This window comes from Pipistrellus kuhlii, unplaced genomic scaffold (assembly GCF_014108245.1).
Source record: "Pipistrellus kuhlii isolate mPipKuh1 unplaced genomic scaffold, mPipKuh1.p scaffold_m20_p_4, whole genome shotgun sequence".
In the NCBI taxonomy this organism is placed as follows: Eukaryota; Metazoa; Chordata; class Mammalia; order Chiroptera; family Vespertilionidae; genus Pipistrellus; species Pipistrellus kuhlii.
In genome coordinates this window covers 65,480,174-65,506,386 of record NW_023425540.1, presented here as the reverse complement: position 1 = coordinate 65,506,386, position 26,213 = coordinate 65,480,174, and the positions used below count along the sequence as shown (strand labels likewise).

Sequence of the window (26,213 nt, the reverse complement as noted above, 5' to 3'; positions counted from 1 at the left end):
TTCGATTCCTGGGCATATGCCTGAGTTGCAACTGGATCCCCAGTAGGGGGTGGTGTGCAGGATGCAGCCAATCAAAGACTCTCTCTCATTATTGATGTTTCTATCTTTCTCTCCCTCTCCTTTCTTCTCTGAAATCAATTTAAAATAATGTTTTAAAGAAAAGTTCTGTAGAAGAAATAGTATGCTGGCTTAACACAGCCTATGGCTGCCCTCGTACACAGAATCCACACCAAAATCAATGCTGATGGGGTTAGGAAGACATCAATGGAAGAACTCAGGCTGGGCTGCCGATTTCTTTGCTGTAACATGTGTTAGAGATGGATAGATAGATCATCATGGTAAATTCATAACTTTAGGTGAAGTCCAACTTTTTCTTTTTGTGAGCCAAGACTCCATGACCGCCCCATCTCACACCATCTCAGTCATTCTCACGTGTCAGCCTCTGAAGCGGGCTCAGGTGACCTGGCTGACCACAAGGCTTCCACATGCTGCCCCTCCTCCAACCTCAACTCAGCACTTGCCCTGTGCAGAGTTCTGCACGTTCACCCAGTCTTTATCGTTTTAGATCTTAGAAAAGGTGACACGTTCCTTTTGCTTATTCTGTTACATGGCAGAAAGGGAGTACTTTTGTTCTTCGAATTTAGGTAGTTCTATTTGTAACCCAGCGTCAGGAAAGAGCATCCTACTGCATGCTTTCAAAAACATAAGTGCTAATTTTCAAAGAAGTTGGCACTTCATCAGAGGCAAATTTTATACACTCATTCGTAATATGATCCCAGAGAGGGACTAGCCAGGCCCACCAAGAAATTCAGTTCCTCTTACCATCTCCCAAACACCCTAAACCTCAAGGCAAGAAAGGCTACGAGAAAGCAATACAACTTGGGGGGGAGTACGGGGTAAGGAAAACAAAGTTATTTGTAGAGCTGAATTATAAAGACAAACAGACCCTTTTTTTTTTTTTTTTTTTTTTTTAATTTATTTATTTATTTATTTTTTACATATTTTAATGATTTTTTTTGCCCCCCTCCCTCCCTCCCCCATAGCCCCTCCCTCCCCATAGTTTTATGTCCATTGGTTGTACTTATATGCATGTATACAAGTCCTTCCAAACAGACCCTTTTGACATCAGTTTTTACCTTTATAGACTAAATTTTCTCTTCTCTGATCCCCATAACCAATTTTAAATAGAACCCAATTTAAGCTAAATGAACCAACCAACAACACAGCTATAATTTTAAATTTTATTTTAATTTAGAAGGTTTGGTTGCTTCATGTGTTTTGGATCTCACCCGTAAGTTCTGAGGAAAAAGTACTGAGGGAAATGGCTATTTAAACTATACTGTATTGCCGAAACCGGTTTGGCTCAGTGGTAGAGCGTCGGTCTGCAGACTGAAATGTCCTGGGTTCGATTCCAGTCAAGGGCATGTACCTTGGTTGCAGGCACATCCCTGGTAGGGGGTGTGCAAGAGGCAGCTGGTCGATGTTTCTCTCTCATCGATGTTTCTAGCTCTCTCTCTCTCTCTCTCTCCCTTCTTCTCTGTAAAATATCAGTAAAATATATTTTAAAAAATAATAAATAAATAAATAAATAAACTATGCTGTATTAACAGAGCATCTAAGCACATCTTACCTGTAAATAGGTTTCCAAGCCTTGTCGTCGTTGTTCCAACACTTTTGGGACCCAGTTCCTCACATGTTTTGAAGGGATTTCTGGAGTTTTAATACATTTCTTAAGCTATAAAGACAGAAAATATAGGAAATGTATTTTAATTATAAAAACATTATTAGGGGGGAGCCAATAAAAAAAAGTGAACAATTGTTATTGCCATATGATAACACTGAAAATCTGTCAAAAGAAATTCTTAGCGGTCCTAAATGTTCAGATTTCAGGATCAAAATTTTGTGTTTTTGATAGTCGTTGCTATTGTTGTACATCATCTGTATTTCGACTGGATTTATTGTTTTCTAAAAAATTAAAAAGTTCAGGACTTTAATTTATAAAGAAAGTAAAAAAGTTTTTAATTTCTAAAACCAATTAATACAGATGGGAGAAACCAAGATGGCGGCCCAACTGCAGCCTCACACAACAATTTCAAAAAATACAACTAAAATATAAAGATGATTCTCAGCTAAGCCTTTTGGGGCAGCAGTTTTAAGGAAACATATAAATAAAAAATAATTATATTGGAAGTTGAGTTAGAAAAACCTGTGTCAAGTGTATTCGATTATATCCTCATCCTAAACCTGAGAATATTACCTTACATATCAAGATACTTTGAATATTTGATTAAATTAGGGATTCACAATGAGAAATGATGCTAGATTATCCAGTTGGGCTCAATGTAATTACCCAGTGGGGCTCAAGGAGGGTCACAGTGAGAGAGAGATAGGAAGCAGCTTGCTTTGATGATGGAGGAAGGGTCCTGAGCCCAGGCAACCTCTAGAAGCTGGAAATGGGAAAGGAATGGGTTCTCCCTTACAGCCTATGACACCTTGATTTTAGCTCAGTGAAACTCATTTTGGACTTCTGACCTCGAGAAGTATAAGACTACAAATTTGTGTTAAGCCCCTATGTAGTGTTGTTATGTTACAGCAGCAATAGGAAACATACTCTGCCCTAAAAATGGAATGAATTTTAATATTCTACTCAAGAATTTGGAAAACTACCGAGATTGCTCTTTTACTACACATGCAAAGAAACAGCATAAGAATCTCTAAGAAAATGTACAGTTAAATCCCAGAAACTAATAATGTAATACAAAATTCTTCCCATATATTACAATACACTAAGTGTCCAGATTATTATCTCTAAACGCATAATAATCTGTCCACTCAGTGTGTGTGTGTGTGTGTGTGTGTGTGTGTGTGTGTGTGTGTGTTAGAGGCCCAGTGCATGAATTTATGCATGGATGGGGGTCCAGCCAGCCTGGCCAGTGGGAGGGGACATTGGTGGTTGGCCGGCTTGCCTCCCTGATGGTTGAACTCCTAGTTGAGGGGACAATTTACATATTAGCCTTTTATTATAATGGATATACATTGAGTGGCCAGATTATTATGCATTCAGAGATCATAATAATCTGGCCACTCAGTATATATTCACCATTAACCATTCTAGGCTAAAATTTGTTGCACGTGATGCAAAAGAAGGGGGCTTTGGGAAATTCAAAGATCAGTCTGTCTAGTGCTGATCCTGTTTACCTCCGCCCTCCACACCTGACGTGTTATTAAAATGATAGTGTGAAAGAGCAAACTGAAACCCCAGATCTATTCTTATTCTCCTCACCAATAGAACTAAATTATTGAGAATAATAATGTAGTCTTCTAAATTTAGCTAAGAAGCTACAATTTCCAAGTTTACTTGCAGAGAGTGGAAGCCAAAGGTAATCAGAAGTCACTGAAGAGGGCTTCTTCAAAAACTCTTCAAAGGTGGAGCAAAGTCAGCTGGCTTGTACTTTCTATCCTAACCCCCTTTCACCTGCTTGCTGCCTAATAAAATGTGACCATGATGGCTGGAGCTGCCACGACCATCTGCCACCATGAGGCAACTCTGAGGATGGAAGCCAGATGTTCCAGAAGATTGAGCAGAAAGAAAGAGGAGCCAGTGTGCCTGGCGTCCTCCTGGAGCTGCCACACAGCCCCCACCGGCCCACTTCCAAACGTGTGTGTGTGTGTGTGTGTGTGTGTGTGTGTGTGTGTGCGTGCGTGTGTTTAAGAGGAAAAAATGAACCCCTTCCCACCTTCTTTTTAAGGTTACTGGCATTTGGGCTTTTTGTTTTATGTACCTGCATTTAATCCTGATAGGCATTAGAAAAAGAAAAGGAAGAAAGCCAAAGGGCACAAAACAACAAATAGAACAGGGCAGGGAGAAAGAGATCACCACCTTGTGAGAGATGAACAGTTTTCTAAAAGACAGAAAGCAGGAGCATGCCAAGGAAGAAAACATAGCAGAGGAAGGTCCAGCCCAGTCCACCTCAGGAAGAGGCTGATAATGGGTGTGGACTCCAATCTTCTTAGCAGCATTGAGAGGCTCTGTGCTCAAGACTGGCATAAGAAGAGGGATTAGACCATTCTATAGCCTGTGCCAAAGGGCACTCTACCCAACCCACCACAGCAGAGTGAGTAGAAGCCTGGTTTTATCCCTGGAACATACACTACATGCCTTTAAAAAAAGGATCAATGTCCCTAAAGAAAATGAATGAAGTGTTTGGGTTGAATGAGGGTTTTGCCATTCTGGACACAGTGGTTTTCATGGGGTCTCCAGCCTAATAGCTGGCTCTCTCCCCTCATTCCTGATGATGAGGTCCTTTAGCAGACACACCCTACAGAAGGACCAGACTTACGTACCCAAAGCAGAGGAACCAATGATAAATAGTCTCATTGGATGGGTACTCTGGATCACTTTCATCACAAAGCAGACTATGAAAGAGAAAAGACAAGAAAAACAAATGGGACAACTAATTACAAAGGAAACTATATAAACCAAATAGCAGAAGAGATTTTTAAAAATTTGACTAGTATCTTCAGGGATATAAGAAAATATTGCTTCTATAAAGCAAGAACAGGTTGCTATGAAAAATAATAATTCAGAGAATAAGAAAGAGGCACTGGGAATTAAAAAACATGATCCATGTATATAAAAGTCCAGTGATCAGAACCGTGAAATGACCAGAAAGACCAGCGGCTATGACGTGCACTGTGACAGCCAACCTGCCTGATCCAGGCCCCAATCGCCAACCCACTCCCTCTGCTGGCCTGGCCCCTGATCGGTCCCCAGCACCCCGATTGGGGACAGGGCTGGCTGGACGCCACCCATGCACGAATTCGTTCACTGGGCCTCTAGTAAAGAATTTTTTTAAAAAATGAAAAGAGGTAGAATATAAAAGTCTCTCAAAGTACTATAGCATAAACAAAATGAGAGAAAAGGCAGGTGAAAAGATAAAACACATACAGAATTAATTCAGGAACTTAATATAAAATTAATAAGCCTCTCATTAGAAAAAGAAAAATTCCTCAAAGAAAATTTTTTATGATTTATGTATGCCTTCAGATTAAGAATCCATTGAGTGCAACCATAATACATAAAAACAGACCCACACTTACTAACAGAAAAAGATCAGGTGATAAACAAAGAAAGCAGAACTGCACTGGCAACTGACTTCTCATCAGTTGCAGTGCATGTGAGACAATGAATGCTTCAAGGATCTAATTTGAAAATGGATTTCTGGAACCAGCCGCACCATTAATCAAGTGTGAGAGATCACATGCATTTTCAGACATTCAAGAACTTGAAAAGTTTACCTTCCATGTCTCCTTTTACATAAAGTTGAGCATGTAATTCTGGAAAACTGAGGATAAATGCAAGAAAGAGGAAAAATAGGAGTTGGCCTTAGAGCTCCGCCCCATCAGCGTGGGGAAGGGAACTCCAAGGACAGCTGAGCACAGAGGCCTGGACAACCACCAGTCTATGTTGGAGCAAAGGGTCAGAGGGCTTGGAGAGAGGAGCCTCCCGGAAAACAGTAGATTTCATGCAGTAGATAGTACGGAGAGAATGGATACATTTTAGGATAAAATACATTATTCTTTTGTCCATTAAAAAAAATAATTGCTAGCGCTTGGCTGGTGTGGCTCAGAGGTTGGACATTGACCCAAGAACCATGAGGACATAGGTTCAATCCCTGGTCAGGGCACATGCCCCGGTTGTGGGCTCAATCCCAAGGAGGGGGCATGCAGGAGGCAGCTGATCGATGATGTTCCTCTCTCATAGATATTTCTATTTCTCTATCCTTCTCCCTTCTTCTCTCTCTAAAGATCAATAAAAACATTTAAAAATAGCCCTAGCTGGTTTGATTCAGTGGATAGAGCGTCAGCCAGCAGACAGAAGGATCCCGGATTCGATTCTGGTCAAGGGCACATACCAAGGTTGTGGGCCTGATGCCCAGATGCCCAGTAGGGGGCATACAGGAGGCAGCCAATCAATGATTTTCATCATTTATGTTTCTATCTCTCTCTCCCACTTCCTTCCTCTCTAAATAAATAAAAATATATGTGAAAAACATTTAAAAATAAAAATAATAATAATTCCCAGGGAAAGCAAAGATGCACCAGAAGACACTCCTCTTTCAGGTGTTACTCCAGTGCTAGAGACACTCCTGCCTTCATGGGGCTTACATACCAGGAAACAGACAGTAAGAAATAAACAAGTTACTAAAACAGGGTGAGGGCCGAGAGTAACAGCAGGGTGTGTGGTTGGGGGCAGCTGGGGAAGGCCTGTGTGAGGGGGGAATGTCTGTGACCGGATTCATGCTCCGAGGGAGCCAGGTAAGGAGCTGGAGAGTGAATTATGGCAAAGACAGAGCAATGGGAAGGGAGGACCAAGCCTGGTGTTCAACACTCAGAAAGGAGGAGACAGATTCAGAGAGGGGCAGCCTCAGACCCTGCAAGGCCGCGGAGGCTAAGACGGGAATTTGCATATCATTTTAAATGGGAAGCAAATGGAATTTCTTGAGAAAGGGAATGACCTGCTGCAATTTTTACTTTAAGAGACCATGCAAGATTCTACCAGCAAGATGGACTAGGAGGGGTCTGGGGTCAAAGCAAGGAGACCCATCAGAAGCTCCTGAAGACATCCAGGCGAGAGATGACGGTGAACTGAACTATGTTCTGGCTTTGGATGGGAGAAGGAGAAGGCCGTGAGAGGACGTGGAAAGCAGAGGTGATCAGAATGGCTCCAAGACCTTCACTGTCTTAAGGTTTTTGACCGCACTTGGCAGTCATATTTTGGATGACCTGCCTGTTGGTGGCAGGATGCCAGGTTTGAATAAGTGGCAGAGAACACTAGTTCTCTCCCCCAATCCACTGCCCCTCTCTTCTACAGAACAAAGCTCCTAATTTTAAGCTGGGTACATGACCACCCAGAATAAAGAACACATTTCCTAATCTCCTTTGAAGCTAGGTGTGGCCCTCTGACTGAATTCTGGTCAAAGGCAGGTAAATAGACACGTATTGTAGCCTTCAGGAAGTTGTCTTAAAGTAGGGGTGTCGAACTCAATCAGAGAAGGGGTCAAAATCTAAAATCCAGCCTAAATCGCGGGCTGAATGGTTTACTGAACAGTCATAAACTGTCATTGTGATGGAAACGCAGCGGAGTGCAATGATGACAGCGCGGTGCAGGACACATTGCAAGGCCTGGTGGGACGGATTTGGCCCGCGGGCCTTGTGTTTGACACATGTGTCTTAAAGGGAGGGACTCTTCTTCCTACTGGCTGAATCACCCATGAAATGGCTAGACTTGGAGCAGTACCCTTCAACCATGAGGTGGCCACCTCATATTGATAATGGCAAAGCCACAAGAGCCTGGGTCCCTGATGATCATGAAACTGCCACACCAGCCCCAGACATTATTTGAGAGAAAAATATGTCTGTTAATGTCACTATTGTTCTGTCTCTAGAGTCACTTGCAGCCAAATCAACTCCCATGTGAGCAGGAGATATCCAATTCTGAGGGGCAGGGGAGGGGAGCAGGGTGAGTGGTGAGGAGGGAGGGGAGGAACAGTACGCTGAGTCAGGATAACATTCCTGGAAGGGGATGGAAAGTCAAAAACATTGGGCAAAAAGAGTAGAAAGCGGAAGGTAGGCCCTCTTTCAAGAAATGATACTAAGAGAGGAGAGCCAGGTGGCAAACAAGGGAGAGAGGCATGAGGTCAATGGCAAGTTTTATTTTGTTAAATGGCAAACACACGCTATGTATTGATGGAGACTGCTCCAATATGGAGAAGAGAGAAAGAGAGAAGGAAAGGAATCTTTGCTTGTCAGAGAATGCATACCACGTCTCTACACTATTTGAGGCATTTCTCAAACAAAAACAAGAGAAGAAAAACACTGAGTTATTCTGTGGAAATCAGCTTAGTAGGTTTCTATGTAAACATAAAGTCCCTTTAACTCATGAAGCACAATATTTCTTTTAGTGCAGAAGAGAAAATCAACTCCATTATCTGTCTCTCTCTCTTCTTCTTCTTCTTCTTCTTCTTCTTCTTCTTCTTTTAAATCGTGAAGACAGAGCACTGAAAACATATTTTCTTTTTCTTTATGTCAGGAGTCCTGAGAAAGCCGATCATCACAGCTGCTGGGGGCTGTGACAGCGTTTGCAGCTGAGTAATGAATTACTCTAGATGAGGAGAGACAAACCTGGGACGATCCGTTTCCAGTAGGGCTCAGCTGCTTACAAGATAAATAACCCCTGCCACTCCTTGCGATGATGAACCGTCCTGGCCACGCTGCGTCCAGCAGACGGCCTTCCTGATCCCCCCGATGGCCAGCAGATCCCACGATACCACAAGCACAGTCCCCTTCCCCTGCATGCCACCCCTTTCCCTTTTGCAGTGCTAGAAGTTTCCACAGAACTTGCTCTGCACAGACCCGCCGCATATGCACTGACTGTAGTACCCGTTTTTCCACAAAAAGGAGCAGAAATCATTTCCCCAAGCACATAAAGAATATGAAAAGAAAAGTTAAAGAAAGAATGAGGGACATTTGGGGTAAAATTCAATCTTTTACTCCCTATTGTCACCCCTATATCCTCAGGGTTCCCTTTAGACACACTACACTCCATGGAGACACTACTACGGGTTCTGGTTCAACCCCAGATGGCAGGCTTTCGGTTCTTTGAAATATGTCTCCGTTAAATGAAATACGAGGATGAGACATTTTACTCGAGCCAAAGGCAGACAATAACAGGAATGAGGAGAGTTAATCCAGGAGCAAACCAGCATTGTATTTCCCCGAAGCCCCTATGAATAAAAGGGTGGGCTGCAAATGACAGGAAACCATTGAAAGGATGTGAGATCCGCTCAGAGTTTGCAAAGGTTTTCCTCTCCACACCCGGGCTACAGACCTAGGGAGGAGACGCTGTTTTCAGGGCCCACCTGGAAAGTGGTGAGGCACTTGGCTGTGGTGGGGCCTGAGCGGGAGCTGTGAGCCGTGGGAAAAGCACCGACAAGGTAAAGGCTCCTGCTGTCCTCACAGCGGGGCTGGACCATAGGGAGAGCGCCCTGCAACTTTTTTTTTTTTTTTTTTTTTTTTTTTTAATAATACGATGCTAAACATGAATGAGAAGAGTAGGGTAGGGGTTTGTTCTGATTTGGTGGTGTCTTCCCATCTTATCTAGCAGAACTACAAAGGAAGCACAAGAAGTAAACTCCCACAAAAGAAAGTGTTCCTGTCAATAAAACATTCCTCCCGTGAGTCATAAACATGCGGTGATGTTCTCCAATATCCCATCTGCCAAATACTCATTTAATGCCTAATATGTGCCCAATACTAATAAGTGGTGAGGAAGATACAAAAGACATGGGTCTTACTTTTATTTAATTTACTTATTTAAAAAATATCAATTTTCTTTTATTATTTTTTTATTTTTCTTGATCTTAGAGAGAGGAAGGGAGGAAGAGAGAAAGAGAGAGAGCACAACATTGATGTGAGAGAGAAACATCAATCAGTTGCCTTCCATACTCCCCCCCAACCAGGGATGGAACCCACAGCTTGGTATGTGCCTTGACCGGGAATTGATCCCACAACCTTTTGGTGAACAGGATGATGCTCGAACCAACTGAGTCACACCAGTCAGGGTGAGCCCTACCTTTAAAAAAATGTATCTTCTAGCTAGAAAAACTTGGGGACAACTAAGTTTTAGTCATCTCTGATATGTTTTTAATTTAAGTAGAAATCTATATTCTAAACGGAAAGAAGTCTACAGACAAGAAGACGAGGCGATAAAAGAAACTCACAGGGAAGAAGGAGAACCTGAAAAGTTTTAGTTTGAAGTGAATCCATGTGAACACAAAGGGAAGGACCTCCAGCATGGCAAAGGGATGGGGCGGGGCTGGGGTGGGGGGGTAGAAGGGGACCTGCCACTGATGTTTTCATAGGCGAAGCAGAGAGAAGTAAGGCTGGCCAAGGGGTTTGTGGGAAATAAAAGAACGTTCTCTCCCCCCTCCCCCCTCCCCTTTAAGATGTCTATGTCCTAATCCTTGGAGCCTGTGAATGCATTACCTTCCTGGCAAAAGGTGCTTTGTAGATGTGATTATGTCAAGCATCTTCTCACACGGGGAGATTATCCTGGGTACCCAGGTGGGTCCAATGTAACCTCAATGGGAGGCAGAAATGTCCAAGACAGAGAGAGGAGTTGTGATGATGGAAGCAGACGTTGGAAGAATGATACTGCTGGCTTTGGAGATGGAGAAGGGGGAACGAGCCAAGGAATGCAGGCCGCCTCTCGATGCTGGGAAGGCAAGGACACGGATTCCCCCCTCGAGCTTTCAGAGGAATGGAGCCCCGCGGACACACTCGCAGTAAGATAATAAATGTACATTTTAAAGCAAAGTCTGTAATGATTTATTACAGCAGGAACAGGACAGGAACTCAGGGTTGAAGATGATTAGCCTCAAGGGTTATTGTCCATGACTTAGGAGACAACACAGACCCACTTCAATCTATTTGAACCCAAGAAAAAGATGAAGACAGTGTTTTAGGAAAACTGATCTGCAGCAAAGAATGAATAAGAAGACAAGGATCAAAACCAGTTAAAGAAATACATAAAGCAGTAAGACTCTGTTTTAGGATGGTAAGCATATAAGTGAAACAGGAAATGGTGCATATAATAGAAATTTGGAAGAATGAACCAATAGCACTTAATGACACTCCGGATATGGAAGCTAAGAAAAAGGTACAAAAGACCCCCAAGGTTTCAAACTTTGTGGCTCCAGTGCTATGATGGAGGGAGGGTACAAGTGTTGTGTCTACCAAAAACCTCTGAAAACCTAACCCCAGAGGAATTCTCAAATGTTGATAGGCATGAAGGCTATCTGGAAGGCTGGTTTAACATGCAGGTGACTGGGCTCTGTCACAAAGGCTGATTCAGCGAGTCTGGGCAATACCCAGATTCTGCACTTTAGTAAACACTGCTCTGATTCAGGTGATCCAAAGTTCACACTGTGAAAAATGCCAATCAAGAAAAAGGAAATGGAGTCAAATACTCATCCTAGCTCTGGAAGAAACAACGAATCTTATTTAAAATCTGAAGGGGTAAAAACTGACACATTGACAACATAAAAATTTAAATCACTTGTAAATTAAAATAAATATCATAGCCAAAATAGAAAGGTCCCTGGTGAAAAATACTTTCAGCAGATGGCTAATATTTTATTAACAGGCCACTCAAACTAACGAGCAAAAACAACTGAGACCCCTGCAGATAAATGAGAAAGCAAGTAAATAGAATTCCAAAAGGAAAGTCTAGAATCATAAACAAACTTAAGGAATACCAATTAAAACAGCAACAGGGCAACAAAGATTGCTTGCTGAATAAACATATCATTTGGGAGGGGGGGGTAATATTCAAAGCTGATCAGATGCTGTGCTACTTTCTAACTTGCTGGTTGTATAATATTATAAATCCACTAGACCATTTTGGAAGAAAATAATTTGGCAATATATGTCAGTAGCTGCAAACATATCCGTATTCTTTGACAGAAGTGCTTCCTGCAGTAATTTAGCTTAAGGCAGCGTTTTTCAACCACTGTTCCGCGGCACACTAGTGTGCCGCGAGATGTTGCCTGGTGTGCCGTAGGTGCAGACAAGACAAGAATTTTATAATTTTTCACTATTTTGTTTACTTAATATTTCATAATAAAGTAATTATAAAATACTTTCTTTGTGTTTATTTGATTCCTATTCAAGAGAATTACTTTATATATAGTCAATATAGGCACAGAGTTAAATTTTTTAACATTTTCTAATGGTGGTGTGCCTCGTGATTTTTTTCATGAAACAAGTGTGCCTTTGCCCAAAAAAGGTTGAAAAACACTGGCTTAAGGACACACTCTTGAATATGGGGGGGGGGGGGGAATTATAGGCAATGAAGACTATCTATTATTGGAAGTTTATCGTGCAATATGCATATCATTTAGTCTGTAAAACAAGTCAACGAAGTTAGTACTCTAATTAGTCCCATACTAACAGGGAACCTGAGGCACTGAAAGATCACGTGACTTGTTCCAAGGACTTGAAGAGTAAAGGGAGGTAAGGGCCAGCAGGGGAACATTCTGCTCCTGGAGCCAGCACACTGCATATCTACACCATCGCTAACACCGTGTGGGACCATGGTTAGTGCAGCAGTGTTTGTTTTACTAAAAAATGCAAGAAAAGAAGGAAAATAGGAATTGTATTAGGAGAGTAGAAATATGTGTGGGTAACAATGGTTTATTTCTCCAACCCCCATCTTTTCTGCAAGATCCAGCATTGCATAATTCAGGTTTGAGGGGAAGAAAGTTATGCACATAGGGAAACAAAAACCAAAACCTCCTGAAATTTTCAAAAAAGTTCAAAAGAAATCCTAAGAAAATTGTAAATGATTAGAATATTGTTTTCATATTTTAATACTGACAATTACAAAAGTTTGGAAGAAATAATAATCTTTAAGAACTTTCTTCAGACAACCAGATGAACTGTCAAATGGGAAATGGCTTTCTGCCTCAAAATTAGCCTGACAATAAACCAGGAGGCATTTCTGTGTATTTATGGTACATAGAGAAGAGCCATGCATCGATTATTATACAGATGCAGATCACTGGTTAATAGCTCCCATATTATTTTAGAACTAGAGGCCCTGTGCATGAAATTTGTGCACAGGGGGGGGGGAGGAGGGGGGATGTCCCGCAGCCCAGTCTGTACCCTCTCCAATCTGGGACCCCTCGGAGGATGTCTGACTGCCCATCAGACATCTCTCTCACAATCCAAGACTGCTGGCTCCCAACTGCTCACCTGCCTGCCTTCCTGATTGCCCCTAACCACTTCTGCCTGCCAGCTTGATCACCTCCTAACCACTCCCCTGCCAGCCTGATTGATGCCTAACTGCTCCCCTGCCAGCCTAAATGCCTGGTCACCCCTAACTGTGCTCTTCTGCAGGCATGGTCACTCTTAACTGCCCTCCCCTGCAGGCCTGGTCGCCCTCTCCTGCAGGCCTGGTCCTCCTCAACTTCCCTTCCCTGCAGGCCCAGTCAACCCCAACTTCCCTCCTCTGCTGGCCTGGTCACCCCTAACTGCCCTCTCCCTCAGGCTTGATCACCCCCAACTGCCCTCCCTTGCAGGCCTGGTCCCTCCCAACTGCCCTCCCCTGCTGGCCATCTTGTGGTGGCCATCTTGTGTCCACATGGGGGCAGCCATCTTGTGTGTTGGAGTGATGGTCAATTTGCATATTACTCTTTTATTATATAGGAGTAACTTGAAGTCATTGACTAAACACCTTTTTAACATGTGATAAATGCACAGTCAAGTGTGAGAAAAATCAGGACACTGGCAAGAGAGCAAATTGCATCTACTACAGAAATAGTTGAATTTAAAAAAAAAAAATTATATGAAAATAAATTTAACTACATTTAAAGGGAAAATACTTAATGTAAAAACATAACATTCAAAGCACATCACAAAACGCAAATATGGGAATTATGGTACCAAAAATCTAATAAAAGTATAGTTATGTAATCTGGCAGCAATAATCAGTAAAGTCTGTACATTCTAATTTTTGCCAATTTCAATCCTTCTTAAAACAATTTTACAGTCAAGATTACAGACTTGTTTTAACCCTACCATTATCTGTACTTTCATGTTACTTTTTTGCCAAATCTCCTACAAATACAGTGGAGCCTTCCAGCAGCTGCTTTCTACTCTGTAGTAAATACAATTAGAGAGAGTCTCTCAATTAAAATTCTGCTCCAAAAAGCTTTTTTTTTTTCCCCCTCTGTGTCCTTGTGAGGGTATTTTAACAAAGCTGCTAGAAACATGCAAATTTGAGAGACCTGAGAATTCCTATTCTCTTAACTCTACTAGGCCTGCTGATATAAGAATAGCTAAAATAATTAACGGAATTGTAGAAATTGAGAGAAGTCCTAGAAAATCTGGTATTTTTTCTGTCTACACGTACCTAAGAACTGCCTACAATCACTAAAAAGGGTCATTTTCTACAGAAGAAAATAAACTGTGTAAGAGGAGAGGGCGAGTGACCCTCCACTCGGGGAGGCGGGGCAGCCTCTGCTGGGCGGCCTACCTCGCAGCCACCCGCTGTGCCTCCCGTGGAGCTGGTCCCGGGCATCTCCTGGGGACAGCTGGGCTGGGACGGGGTCATGGAGAGCAGGCGCTGCCCTGGGAGGTTAGGAAGGAGACTGCCTGGCCATCAGAGCTGGGCTGGGGATGGAGCTCCGGTTTTAATCTCACTGTAAGGACTTATTTCAGGATTTGCCCAGTGGGAATCTCTCTGGAGTCTGTTTCCTTGAAGAACAGTAAACAAAACGAAACTTCTTGAGGAGGACGTGAAACTCACAGTCCAAGGCTGTTTCTCTTGCCTCTGGGTTGAGGCTTTTGTGAAGCAGCTGGCAACACCAGGCCTGAACCTGTGCTGTTTCTTTTGGAAATATAAACTAGGATGTAACACAATTTTAATTGGGGAATTAAATGTGATGGGATCCTAGTAGTACAGGTAACTGAGAGCTCCTCTTTAACCATTTGTAAGCCAGAAGTGTCTATAGACGCAAGCGGCAGGCCTTTTTTCACTAAGCTAAAACTATTGTGGCAGTTAACTGGTTAAAGGAAACAGAGGGAAGCAGTTTCACTCATTTCTCCAGCATATCCTACTAAAGTTTCCACTCAAAACCCTATTCTCAAAAAAAAAAAAAAAAAAAAAAAACCACCAGAAAACCTCTACCTGGGATTCTCCTTTTAGAAAGTGGGAAAATTTAATTACAAAAAAATGCTAAAGAACTTTTAAAACAGAGTAAGCACTGTTATCACATCATTTATGCCCTGCCATATCCCAGAGAATTTATAATAAGACATGTTTAATGCAATTAAAAAAATAGACTCTTTCTTAAAATCTTCCCACCTAACTTCTTACCTAAGTGACAAAAGTAAGGAAATTAAATTATGTGTGCATATGTGTGTATATGTTCACATATACAAAAAATATACACATATGAATATGTATGAAAGAAAAATAGTATAATTGCAATAACTCATATACAGTGATTTCCTGGTCAATTTCATGAGGTATTTCTACTAATAAAGTAATTTCAGCACCCCAATGATAATCTATAATCTGCAAAACATTACATGTTTGGTATAAAATAAGAAAGTATTCACTCTTCTACTCTTTACTGACCATTTCTCCAAAAACTCAGCAATTCCTTTTACATTTTTGTCTTTTATCTCAGACTTTTAATGAAATGCCAGTCCTATTCTGTAGCTTTTACTATTCAACAAAAAGCAGTGAGCCTCTTTCACAAGTTGCCCAGTCCTTACGCACACGTGGGAGGTATCTTTTCTGGGTATTTGCAAGTATACGTTGATTTTAATAAATTTCTCCCCATAAAATAAAATAGTGTGCTTTTCTTCTTTCCCTTTTGGAAGGCCCATTAAGTTCATTTCATGGCTAAAACAGGGTCTGGATTTTATTCCTAATGAACCTACCATCCCTGGCACAGCACACTGCAAACAGCTTGCCATCTCACATCTGCTCATGCAAAAGATCTTATCAGAAAACCCACCCACCCACTCAGAAAGCACACCTGTAAAGAACTAAGTAATGTATTTTGAAATGAAATTCGCTTCACGATAAAAGATAGAATACTGTTTTAAGAACTCTTGATGCTCTTAGGAACCCCAAAAGCAGTCCTAACGTTATACTATCTGCCACACAGAGAAATGGGGAGGGGGGGGGGGCGCGGAGGGATTACCTTTTTGTGCAAGGCGTGAAATTCGCTGTACCTTTTCTCAACAAAATGTTTTCTTCCATTCATTAGCACTTCTATCTTAAACACCTAAGGGGGGGAAGGAAAAAAAAAAAGATTAATTCTACCAGTTTGAAACCCTCAATTGTCTGATGTGGTAAGTTTGTGACCATGATATATTTCATCCCTTTAATTACAGGAGCTGATCCCCCAAAACCCAGAAGGCCCAGGAGACCCCGGGCCCAACAGCACTGATTAATGAGCCTCGGCCAAATGCTCGCTAACAAACTGCAGCCTCCCCGGGAGCGTGCCTAGAAACAACCGGAACTTAAATGCCTGAAAATGCACCTTAACATTTTAACCAAAGGATGTTCCTGCCTTTACATTATGTCATCCAATGCAGACGTTGGTACTGAAATAAAAGTGTGACACCCCAGCGCGAGTTCCGGTAAGAATCGCAGCCCTGCGGCATGCTATGCTGGGTGTTTCGGTGACGGCGGTGCCGTGTCACGGGGAAGACAACCATGCAAACGGCAGTGCCTTTTAGGTTAATTTCTTCCTAACCTGCATATTCATCTCCAGTCTCAGCTGGAGGGGTTCTGCTGTTTGCAAAACAGGGAGCTCGCGGCGAAGGCTCCTTTTCCCCGCGTGACACGAGTGACAGCTTGCGCTCCCGCCTCGGGAAGGTTGAAAGGCCAGAAGCAAAGGCTCTCTGTGCGCACTAATTAGTAGGCACTAACATGACATTTTCTTGATTCTCAGGTCAGTGGGTCAAGACCGGAACAAGGGATGAGCCGCGGTGTGAAAGGCTCAGGAAAGCACAGAGTGGAGGCGGGGGAAGCGTGCTGGCAGGAACTGCAGAGAAGGCGCTCCGCTGTTTCAAGACTTGGTCATTGGCTCCTGCTTTGTGAGCGGGTGTTTGTCAACACGGGGATGAGGGAATATTGTTTGATTACTTAGCAAGCCTGATTTCCTGTTTCCATTGCCCTTCTGAAAAATACTAAAGTTGAGGTCACATGAAAGAGAGTAGTGGTCAGATCAAGCTTACCTTATCCTTAAAAAATAATTAGACATACAAGTTCATATATTGTCATTATTAACCCAGACCCCTTTGGCTCTATAGTTCTGCTTTATATGTAAATACGACTTTTGTTATGGAAAGCCAAACATTATCTCATCAGACAAAATGTGTTTGTATTTTTGTGCTTCTTCAAATCAGAAACAAAATCTTGTGTTGCATGACTCAGCTAAGAAAAACACCACCTACTTAAATGAGGTACATTTTCACCTAATCAATATTTTAGTCTAACATTTTTTCTAAGCAATCCTCCTAAAAATACTTTCCTTGGGTGAATTTGTGAAAATACTTTCTTCTAAAAGCACACACATATGCTTCAAACTCTCAGATATCCCTCCGTTACTTTTTCAAAAATAACTGTTTACTAATTCACTAAAGAAACTATCCTTCTTCAAAGACCCTGCCAGGAACAGAATAAAGAAAACTCCCTGAGAAACACAAACAAAAGAAGTGCAGCTCCAGCTTGGGGGCCTGGTTAACAGGATGCAGAGCCTTCTCTCTAGGTCCCAGATTTAAATCAGGACAACGAGGGAGCAGAGAGCGGTTTCCATCTGCGGGGCTGCATGAAATAAAGGAAGTTATGTTCCGAATCCAGTGACTTGAGGTTTCAACACAAAAACCACCACCTTAATTGGCAGGTTTGCTGCAGAACCCAGAGGAGGAGGAAGAGGACGGCTTGGTAAGGTTCAACCCACTAGGTCACCCCTCAAGGCGCCCCCTCTTGGAGGCCAGATAAGACGAGTGACACAGCGGCTGCCTCACCTAATGTCATCCTTCTATCGACCAGATGGTTCCATTACCAAGTTCCACAGTCACTTTTCACAGTCACTAAATTCTGTGGAGGTGGAGGTGGGTGTACACAGGAGTTGAAAAATTTTAATTCTAATATTTTAATTATGTTGCTATTTTAAAAATGCAAAATAATTTGATACTGTTCTCCCACCCACCCCCCTTTTTTTTTTTTATTCTGGGGGAACATCTTAGAAAGGAGGTGGGTTAATTAGAATTTCCATGACAATGTGAAGCAAGAAATAGAGTCAATTTAATAAATCTCATTTCCCTGAATTTCATACCAGATTTTTAATATATATATATATATTGATTTCAGAGAGGAAGGGAGGGAGAAAGAGAGAAATATCAATGATGAGAGAGAATCACTGATTGGCTGCCTCCTGCTCACCACCTACTGAGGATCAAGCCCGCAACCCAGGCATGTGCCCTTGACTGGAATCAAACTCAGGACCCTTCAGTCTTCAGGACAATGCTCTATCCACTGAGCCAAACCGGCAAGGGCCAGACTGATGTTTGTTTGTTTGTTTGTTTGTTTGTTTTTAAGAGCTCTGATCCATATTGTCTCTGCTGCCTAGGAACCCTTCTCCTGCTCTGCTCTCCTGGAAAACCCTGAGTTGTCCTCTGCCTCTGCGGTGGGGGCAGCACAGGACGATGTTTGGAAAGCTCCAGGCACGATACCTGGCATTCATCACTTGTTTTTTTATCAGCTATTTCCCGAGAGCCTGCCATGTGCAGGGAGTTGCTCTAGGCTCTGGGTATTCAGCAGTGAACAAAACAGGTGGGAGAGTGTTCTATTAGTGAGGGAGGCCGACTGTAAACGTATGAGCAGACCTGGTGATGTCAAGAAATGAGAAGAGTGTGAAGGACTTGTATGCAGGCATATGAGCCTAACCAATGGACACAGACAACAGGGGGGTGAGGGCATGAGTGGGGGGGGGGGTGGTGAGAGGGCAATTGGGGGTAAGTACACATATGTAATACCTTAATCAATAAAGACATTTTTAAAAAAGAACAATGCAGCAGAGTAACAGGACAGAGCTGGACAGAGTGGTCAGAGAAGGCCTCCCTACATGGAGAGGCAGGGGACGGTACAGAATCTGCAGGGAATAAAAGTGTACAGGAGTTGAATGTGGTTGCCTCTGGAATTTCGTACTGGGAGTGAGTAGACAAGGGCTATTTGTTTTCATTCCTATTTGAAAAACATTTTTTTTTTTTTTAAGTTAAAGATGAGGGCAGGGTGCTTTCCACTTCTGGCCAAGATGGAGTAACTGAGAACCGATTCAACCTCCCACTTGAAACAATTAAAAAACTTAATATTTTTTTCTTTTGTTTCCCTTGCCCAAGAAGCTATAGCAGAAAAAAAATATTGCGACAAGAAATAAACCAATGGGACTACAACAAATTAAAAAGATTGTGCATGACAAAGGAAACAATGAACAAAATTAAAAGACAATTCACCAATAATACATCTAATAAGGAGTTAATGTCCAAAGTATATGAAGGACTTATATAACTCAACACCAAAAACAAACAAACAATCCAAGTATAAAATGGGTAAAAGACCTGAATAGACTTCTCCAAAGTGGACATACAAATGGCGAAGAGACATATGACAGTATGCGTAACACCACTAACCAGTAGAGAAATATAAATGAAAACCACAATGAGATATCAACTCACACCTATCAGAATGGCTATCATCAATAAATCAATAAACAAGTGTTAGTGAGGATGTGGAGGAAAGGGAACCCTCATGCACTGCTGGTGGGAAAGCAAACAGGTGCAACCACTGTGGAAGACAGTATGGAGTTTCCTCAAAAAATTAAAAATGGACCTGCCTTTTGGCCCAGTGACCCCACTTCTGGGGGTATATCCAAAGAAACCAGAAACATTGATTTGAAAAAAGATATGCAGCCCTGTGTTCACTGTAGCACTATTTACAATAGACGAGATTTGGAAGCAGGCCAAGTGCCCACCAGTGGACGAGTGGATAAAAAAGCTGTGCTACATTTATACAATGGAATACTACACAGCTATAAAATATTAGAAGGAACTCTTAACTTTTGTGACAGCATAAGTGAAACTAGAGGGTATTACACTAAATGAAATAAGCCAGCCAGAGAAAGACAAATACCATGTATTGTAATTTCACTTATATGTGGAATCTAATGAACAAAATTTAAAAAAGTAAAAAAATAGAAACAGTGTCATAGATACTGAAAACAAACTGACCACTGTCAGGGGGTAAGGGGACAGGGGATCTGGGTGAACTAGATGAAGGGATAAAGAAAAAAATAAAAATAAAAATAACTCACCCAAAATTCTTACACACAGAAAACAGTACGGTAATTACCAAAGGGAAAAGGGGGTGGAGAGAAGAAGAAGAAAGTAAAGGGGGGATAAATGGTGATGAAAGGAGGCTTGACTTGGGGTGGTAAAGACATAATATAGTATATAGATGATGTATTATAGAGTTGTACACTTGAAACATACATAATTTTATTAATTAATGTAATCCCAATACAGTCAATAAAAATATTTTTAAAAATTAAAAACTGGATAAAAAAGGGCTCTCAAGACATTAGACACAAAGAAATGAAGACTGTGAGAGATAGGAAACAAATAAGGTGAGCCCTGTGTTTACCCCTGCAGGTCCAATGAGTTAGGGAGTTGGAAGCTGGAGTGAGGAGAAGCCAAGATAATTTCCTCTGCAGTATTCAGGTGAATCCTCAGCAGCACATGGGGCTGGGGAATTACCCAAGGATGGGAAGGGATTAGAAAGAACAGTGCTCAGAGACAACTGGGCATAGTGCCTGTTCCCAAAAGCCAGGGCGGAAAACCTCATAATTCATAAGGTATTGGTTACTCAGAAGAGACCTGGCTATGTAGTAAGCAAAATTAACTGCAGACTAAAAGCTCTTTTAGTCCAGTGTAAAAAAGCTTAAACATAGGACCTGAAGAAAGCAAACTGTTCCTGAGTAATTTAACCACATGCCAGAACAAAGCTCAAGAATGTTTTTAGGAATATACAAATATCCTGCAACCAACAAGATAAAAGTCACAGTCTGGAATCCAATAAAAAAGTAAAATATATATATGACTCATAATGAGAAGAAAAACCAATCCTTTGAAACATATCATCAAATGACACAGATTATAAAATTAGTAAGCAAAAGCATTAAAATCAATACTACAAGGGAAGTTCTTGTGTTCAAGAATCCAAAGGAAAGGTTTATCATGTTACATGGAGGCATGAAAGATATAAAACAAAAAGACTTGGACAGCAGGCCTGGGTCCTATTGACAAAATCAACCATGTCTGTGATTTTTAAAACACACTAGATGAAATTAATAACAGATTAGACACTGCAGAAGAAAAGATTAGTGAACTTGAAAATCTAACAATAGAAACTAAAATGAAATAGAAGAAAAAAAAAAACTACAAGATGATAAATACAGCATGGGACAACTTTAAACAGTAAGGGAAGAAAGACAAATATATTTGAAGAAATAAAGAAATTTTCCCAATTTGGTGGATATTAAAAACCAACAGATCCAAGAAAAGCAAGCACAAGAAACATGAAAGGAAAACACCGCAAAATAAAAACCAAGGTACATCATAACCAAATTGTCTACAATTAATAAGAAATAAAATCTGGTCAGCAGCCAGAGAAAAAGAGATATTACATAGAAAAAGAAGAAAGACATGTGTAATGACAAATTTATCAAATATTTCTAAAAATAACCAAGCTCTATAAAAGTGATTCAATGCATATATACTTTGATTATATTTTAACTTAATAGAATAAGTTTTATGTGAAGTATTATGTATAAAATAAAATGTACACTTAAAAGCCAATTAAATCTTGAATCATACACCTGTGGGGTCCCTCGGCCTGGTCTGCACCCTCTTGCAATCTGGGACCCTTTGGGAGATGTTGGGGAGCTTATTTTGGCCCAAAGCAGGGCTCACTGCCTCTCCTGGTCTGGACTGATTGGGTGCAAGCCAGCAGCAAGCTCCGTGGGACGGATGGGTGGACTCAGTAGGTAGGAGCTGCAGTAGCGTTGGACTGCGGATTTTGGCCTGATCCCCGCAGGACACCCTGGGGAACTCCACCGTGCACGAAAATATAAATAAATGTTCTCACATATAATTATAATATCAGGAACATTACCACGCCTAGTTCTCAGAATCAGTCTATACAGCATTGGAGATCATTTATTTTTATAGAAGAAACTGTAAATATTTTAAACTTTGTCAGTGTAAAGAATCATAGCCTAACTGTCAGAAAATACAATAGGTCATGAATGGGGAGAAACTGGGTGAAAGGAAGTATATGGGTACAAAGATTTTAATTTTACATAACTGGTAGGCAAAGGGTACTGGTGAAAACCGGTGAAGAATGTAGTTCAAGTTACCAAGCAAAAAACAGAAAAGTTATGATGTTAATTTTTTAATAATGAAATGAAGCTCATATACACAACAAAAAGTGTGTAGAGAGGAGAGAATACAGGGGTGCAATGAACTACATTCCTATTTCTAAGTAGAGGAACAACAGGAATTTTCTGAGACTCAGACATCAAGAAACAGAAAATACAGATGTGTTATTTACTAGTAGAGTTATGGTACTTAAAACAAAACAGAAATTTATCAACTAAGTCTGGATCTGAAAGCTACTACATATTTTTTATACATGTATATGTAGTATTGGAATTTTCCTGGCATAATATAGACATCCTGATAACGACATATTCCTGCTACCTGTTTTAATTTTAAATTTCTCTGATGATAAAGACAAACTTATTGGTATTTATAGGATTGCAGGTTTTCAGTTTAAACCCCAGTACCAACTGATTTCAGCTGCAGCTTCTTGATTCATTATTTGATCATGAAAGTCTCCATTTTTTTCTTTTCCTCTTAAACCGTATCTATATGATTCCAAACCAATCAACAAATTGAGGGTGAGGGGGGAAATGCACTCAGATACACCAGGTCAAATGTGTTGGTTAGCTAACGTAGTTTTTTAAAATTAAGTATTAGTTTCAAATAGCACATATGTAAATGTGAATATTGTTCATACTTTGATTACTTGAGTTGCTGAGGCAATAAATCACATACTATGTCAAACAATTAAGAATTCTGGAAAGTAAGTATCAAATGAGCTTTATTATTCTCTTCATGACCTGCTTTGAAAGAATAGAAAAAAATAAATTTTATCTGCACTACTTACTAATTTGGGCAAATCTGAACTTGGAGCCATTACCAAAATCAGAATGATAGAATGATGTCCATGTGCCAGTTTGCTGGAAAATAAATGAACTGGTGCCCTGTATGGTGCTTTGAAATGGAACGAATCATTACCAACCATGAAGGGGAGACAGCCTCCAGCAGGAAGCACAGAATGGTTTTCATGGGCATTTGGGGACAGCCTTCCTTACAGGTGGCTTAAGGGAGGGTTTTGTGTTTGAAATAACTTGTTTTATGGAGATACAACAACAAAATCCACCATTCTTCTTTAAAACTACTTAGCTATAGATTGATTGCGTCTCCTCATCACTAGCTCATAGGTTCAGCAACTCTTCTACCTGCCCCCAATTCCTCCAGAATCTGCCCAACCCACCAAGCCATGGCTCTCCTGGAGGAGCCAGTCACAGCTCGGTCCTTCTTAAATCCTCCCCACCCCAGGCACCCACCGCACGGAGCCCAGTCACCGCCCACAGCGCCTCTCTGGGCAGAGGGGTCCTACCCTGCCACCCCCTTTCAGCCAAGTGACATTGCATCTCCGTTCCAGAGCCTTCGAGACCCTCAGGCATCACTGCCTCCCATACCTCCCCTTTATTATTTTTTTATTATTATTATTATTTTTTAAAGTGAGCTCCAGGAATTCTTTCCTGTGGTTCTTTTTTTTTTTTTTTAATATATTTTATTGATTTTGTACAGAGAGAAAGGGAGAGAGATAGAGAGCTAGAAACATCGATAAGAGAGAGTCATCGATCAGCTGCCTCTTGCACACCCCCTAGTGGGGATATGCCTGCAACCAAGGTACATGCCCTTGACCGGAATCGAACCCGGGTCCCTTCAGTCCCCAAGCCGACGCTCTATCCATTAAGCCAAACCGGTTTCGGCACATACCTCCCCTTTAAACAGATCGTCGAAATGGCACAATCATACTGAAAGTGCAGTCACACTCTCTAATTTTCAGCAAATGTACTACTATTTCATACCGATATGTTATATGCAGCATATAAACTGGAATTTTTGAAGATTTTTTTTTTTTTAGGAAATAAGATGTTTCTGTAGAAAATTTGCTGTAGTTGGTCAAAAGAATATTGTTCATGAGGGCCTGAAAACATGTTGGTTGACCGAACTTTTGGTCTTTATTGGACCCAGGAAGGGAAGGATGCTTCGTCACAGACAATGTGCAGAACCACGGCCGCCATCAAAGCTCTGCTGCTCCGCTGGGACGGATGTGCTGGGAGCAGCGGCGAGAGACAGGCTCTGTGCCCAGGAAAGGAGGCAGAGCACTTTGTAAACCCTACAGTCGAGGATCCTTCCTCCTCGTGAAGGAAGCAGAATTCTCAGCCTTCTTTCAAAACTCAGAATTTTAGTTCTTCTTGAGAAAAATATTTGTCAAGTATTTTACTCTCCCAAGATATGATTGTTTTAAAAACTGTTCCATTGTCGGATGGATGATCACTGGTTAAGTTATATAAATGTCTAATCACTATGTTGTACACATGAAGCAAACATAATACCTCTTTATCCAAAGATTCCTTGAGCCCCTACTATATGCTCGGCCCTGCTCAGTGTCTGAGGGCGATCAGTGAAGTAAACTGACAAAGACCTACACACCCATGAAATTGACATTCTAGCAAGGGGAGACAGATAACAATCGATACAAAAAAATAACTGAGTTATACAGTATGTTTTAGAAAGTGGTACAGGGGTGTGTGTGTGGGGGGGGGAAGCAGGTAAAGAGGTTAGGAGTACATGGGGAGGGGGTTTACAATTTTAAATATATTTTATTGATTTTTCACAGAGAGGAAGAGAGAGGGATAGACAGAAACATCGATGAGAGAGAATCATGGATCAGCTACCTCTTGCACACCCCCTACTGGGGATGTGCCCACAACCAAGGTACATGCTCTTGACCAGAATCGAACCCGGGACCTTCCAGTCCACAAACCGATGCTCTATCCACTGAGCCAAACCGGTTTCGGCGGGAGTTAGAATTTTAAATATAATTGCTGAGTGTGTGCAGCCTTGAGAAAATGGCAATTGAAGACTATGAAGTTATTATCACAGTTTTTATTTATTGTTTACCTTAAAGGCTAATCTATTTTTTTAAACTCACTGATACACCACCTTTTTAAAACTAAGTTTATCTAATAAAAATTTTACACTGATTAAAAATTAAATACAGAAAAATATTTAAATACCAAAGTCTTCAATTTCTGTATTTAACCACCTTTTCTAAATCCATATATAACACACACCAGTGGCAGAGACTCTCAGAGAGAAGTCCGGAGCCTAATGAGGCCAGGCCTCAGCATGTATCACTGTCATTCTTCGTGTAGAATCAGCATTTCTAAACCCATATATAAGGAGCCGCTAAAGAGGAAAAGAAAGAACTTCCAAGAGCTCCTCATATTGATTTCTTTTACCCGAAACAAAGAGATTCTCCTAGTTCTATGCTGTATCATAATCACTTAATTTGTCTGACTCCTTTAAAGAAAGAACAACAGATTCAAGAAAAGGTGTTGACTAGCAAAAATATAATCATTCTGCAAGATTTTTGTTGTTGTTGTTTGTTTGGGTTATTTCCCCTTAGTAATATGACATACGTGGTCTCTACAGAGAAACGGAAAATGTAAAACTCTAACTCAGGCCGTTCCCAAGAGCCTGAGCTAAACCTAAAGCAGCCCATGTGGGAAAACGCTCCCGGCTCCCACTGGTGGGAAGGGCGAGCCTCCGCTGCAAGCCTGACCTCTGGGCTCGCGGTGTCTATGTTCACAGTTAAATCGCCAGCAGCACCTGGATGCGAACAGTCTCCCTCCCTCCTTGGTGTTTCCGAGCGGACAGAGCAGGTGCTTTGCAAACTTCCTGCCAGGCATCTCACAGGGACCACACAGAAGTTAAGGAGTCTTTTTGATGAAGTACTTTCTGGGGGAAAATATGGTTCACGGGATAGAAAACTAACCCCTCCTACCACAATTAATTCAGTCCTTTTCCAAGCATTCGCTAATGTCCAATCACTCGACCTCTCACCATGGCTTTGCCAACGCTGTCCTTTTACAAACTAAAGTTCACTAGCACAGCCTAATATGGACCCATGAAAACATTTCCAGACGTGAGCTGCTTGGCCCTCAGAAAAAAACAGTATGCCCTATTTAAATGTAGCGGAGAATAGGAAAGAAGAATATTAGTTTTATTACGTCGCTTTTCATAGGACATACCACAAAAATAATCTAAGAGTAACCAAAGAACTTGGATGCATACATATAAGCCTAACCAATGGACACGAACACCAAGGGGGTGAGGACATGAGTGGGGGGAGGGGGAGTTGGGGG

General features: G+C 41.4%; 1 protein-coding gene across 6 annotated transcripts in view; it reads right to left on the bottom strand.

Annotated features, from left to right (window-relative positions):
• The window catches only part of SNX24 (sorting nexin 24), a 120,753-nt gene that overhangs the window by 49,904 nt on the left and 44,636 nt on the right, over window positions 1-26,213 (bottom strand). For 4 of the 6 annotated variants that reach the window (XM_045571881.1, XM_045571879.1, XM_036409088.2 and 1 more), the window contains 2 exons: window positions 15,780-15,863; window positions 1,631-1,735 (listed from right to left, as the gene is read on the bottom strand). In XM_045571881.1, coding sequence (XP_045427837.1) covers window positions 1,631-1,735; window positions 15,780-15,863 — 189 coding nt within the window. The remainder of the gene's footprint in view (window positions 1-1,630; window positions 1,736-15,779; window positions 15,864-26,213) is intronic. The other 2 variants (XM_045571882.1, XM_036409090.2) reach the window with 2 other exon arrangements.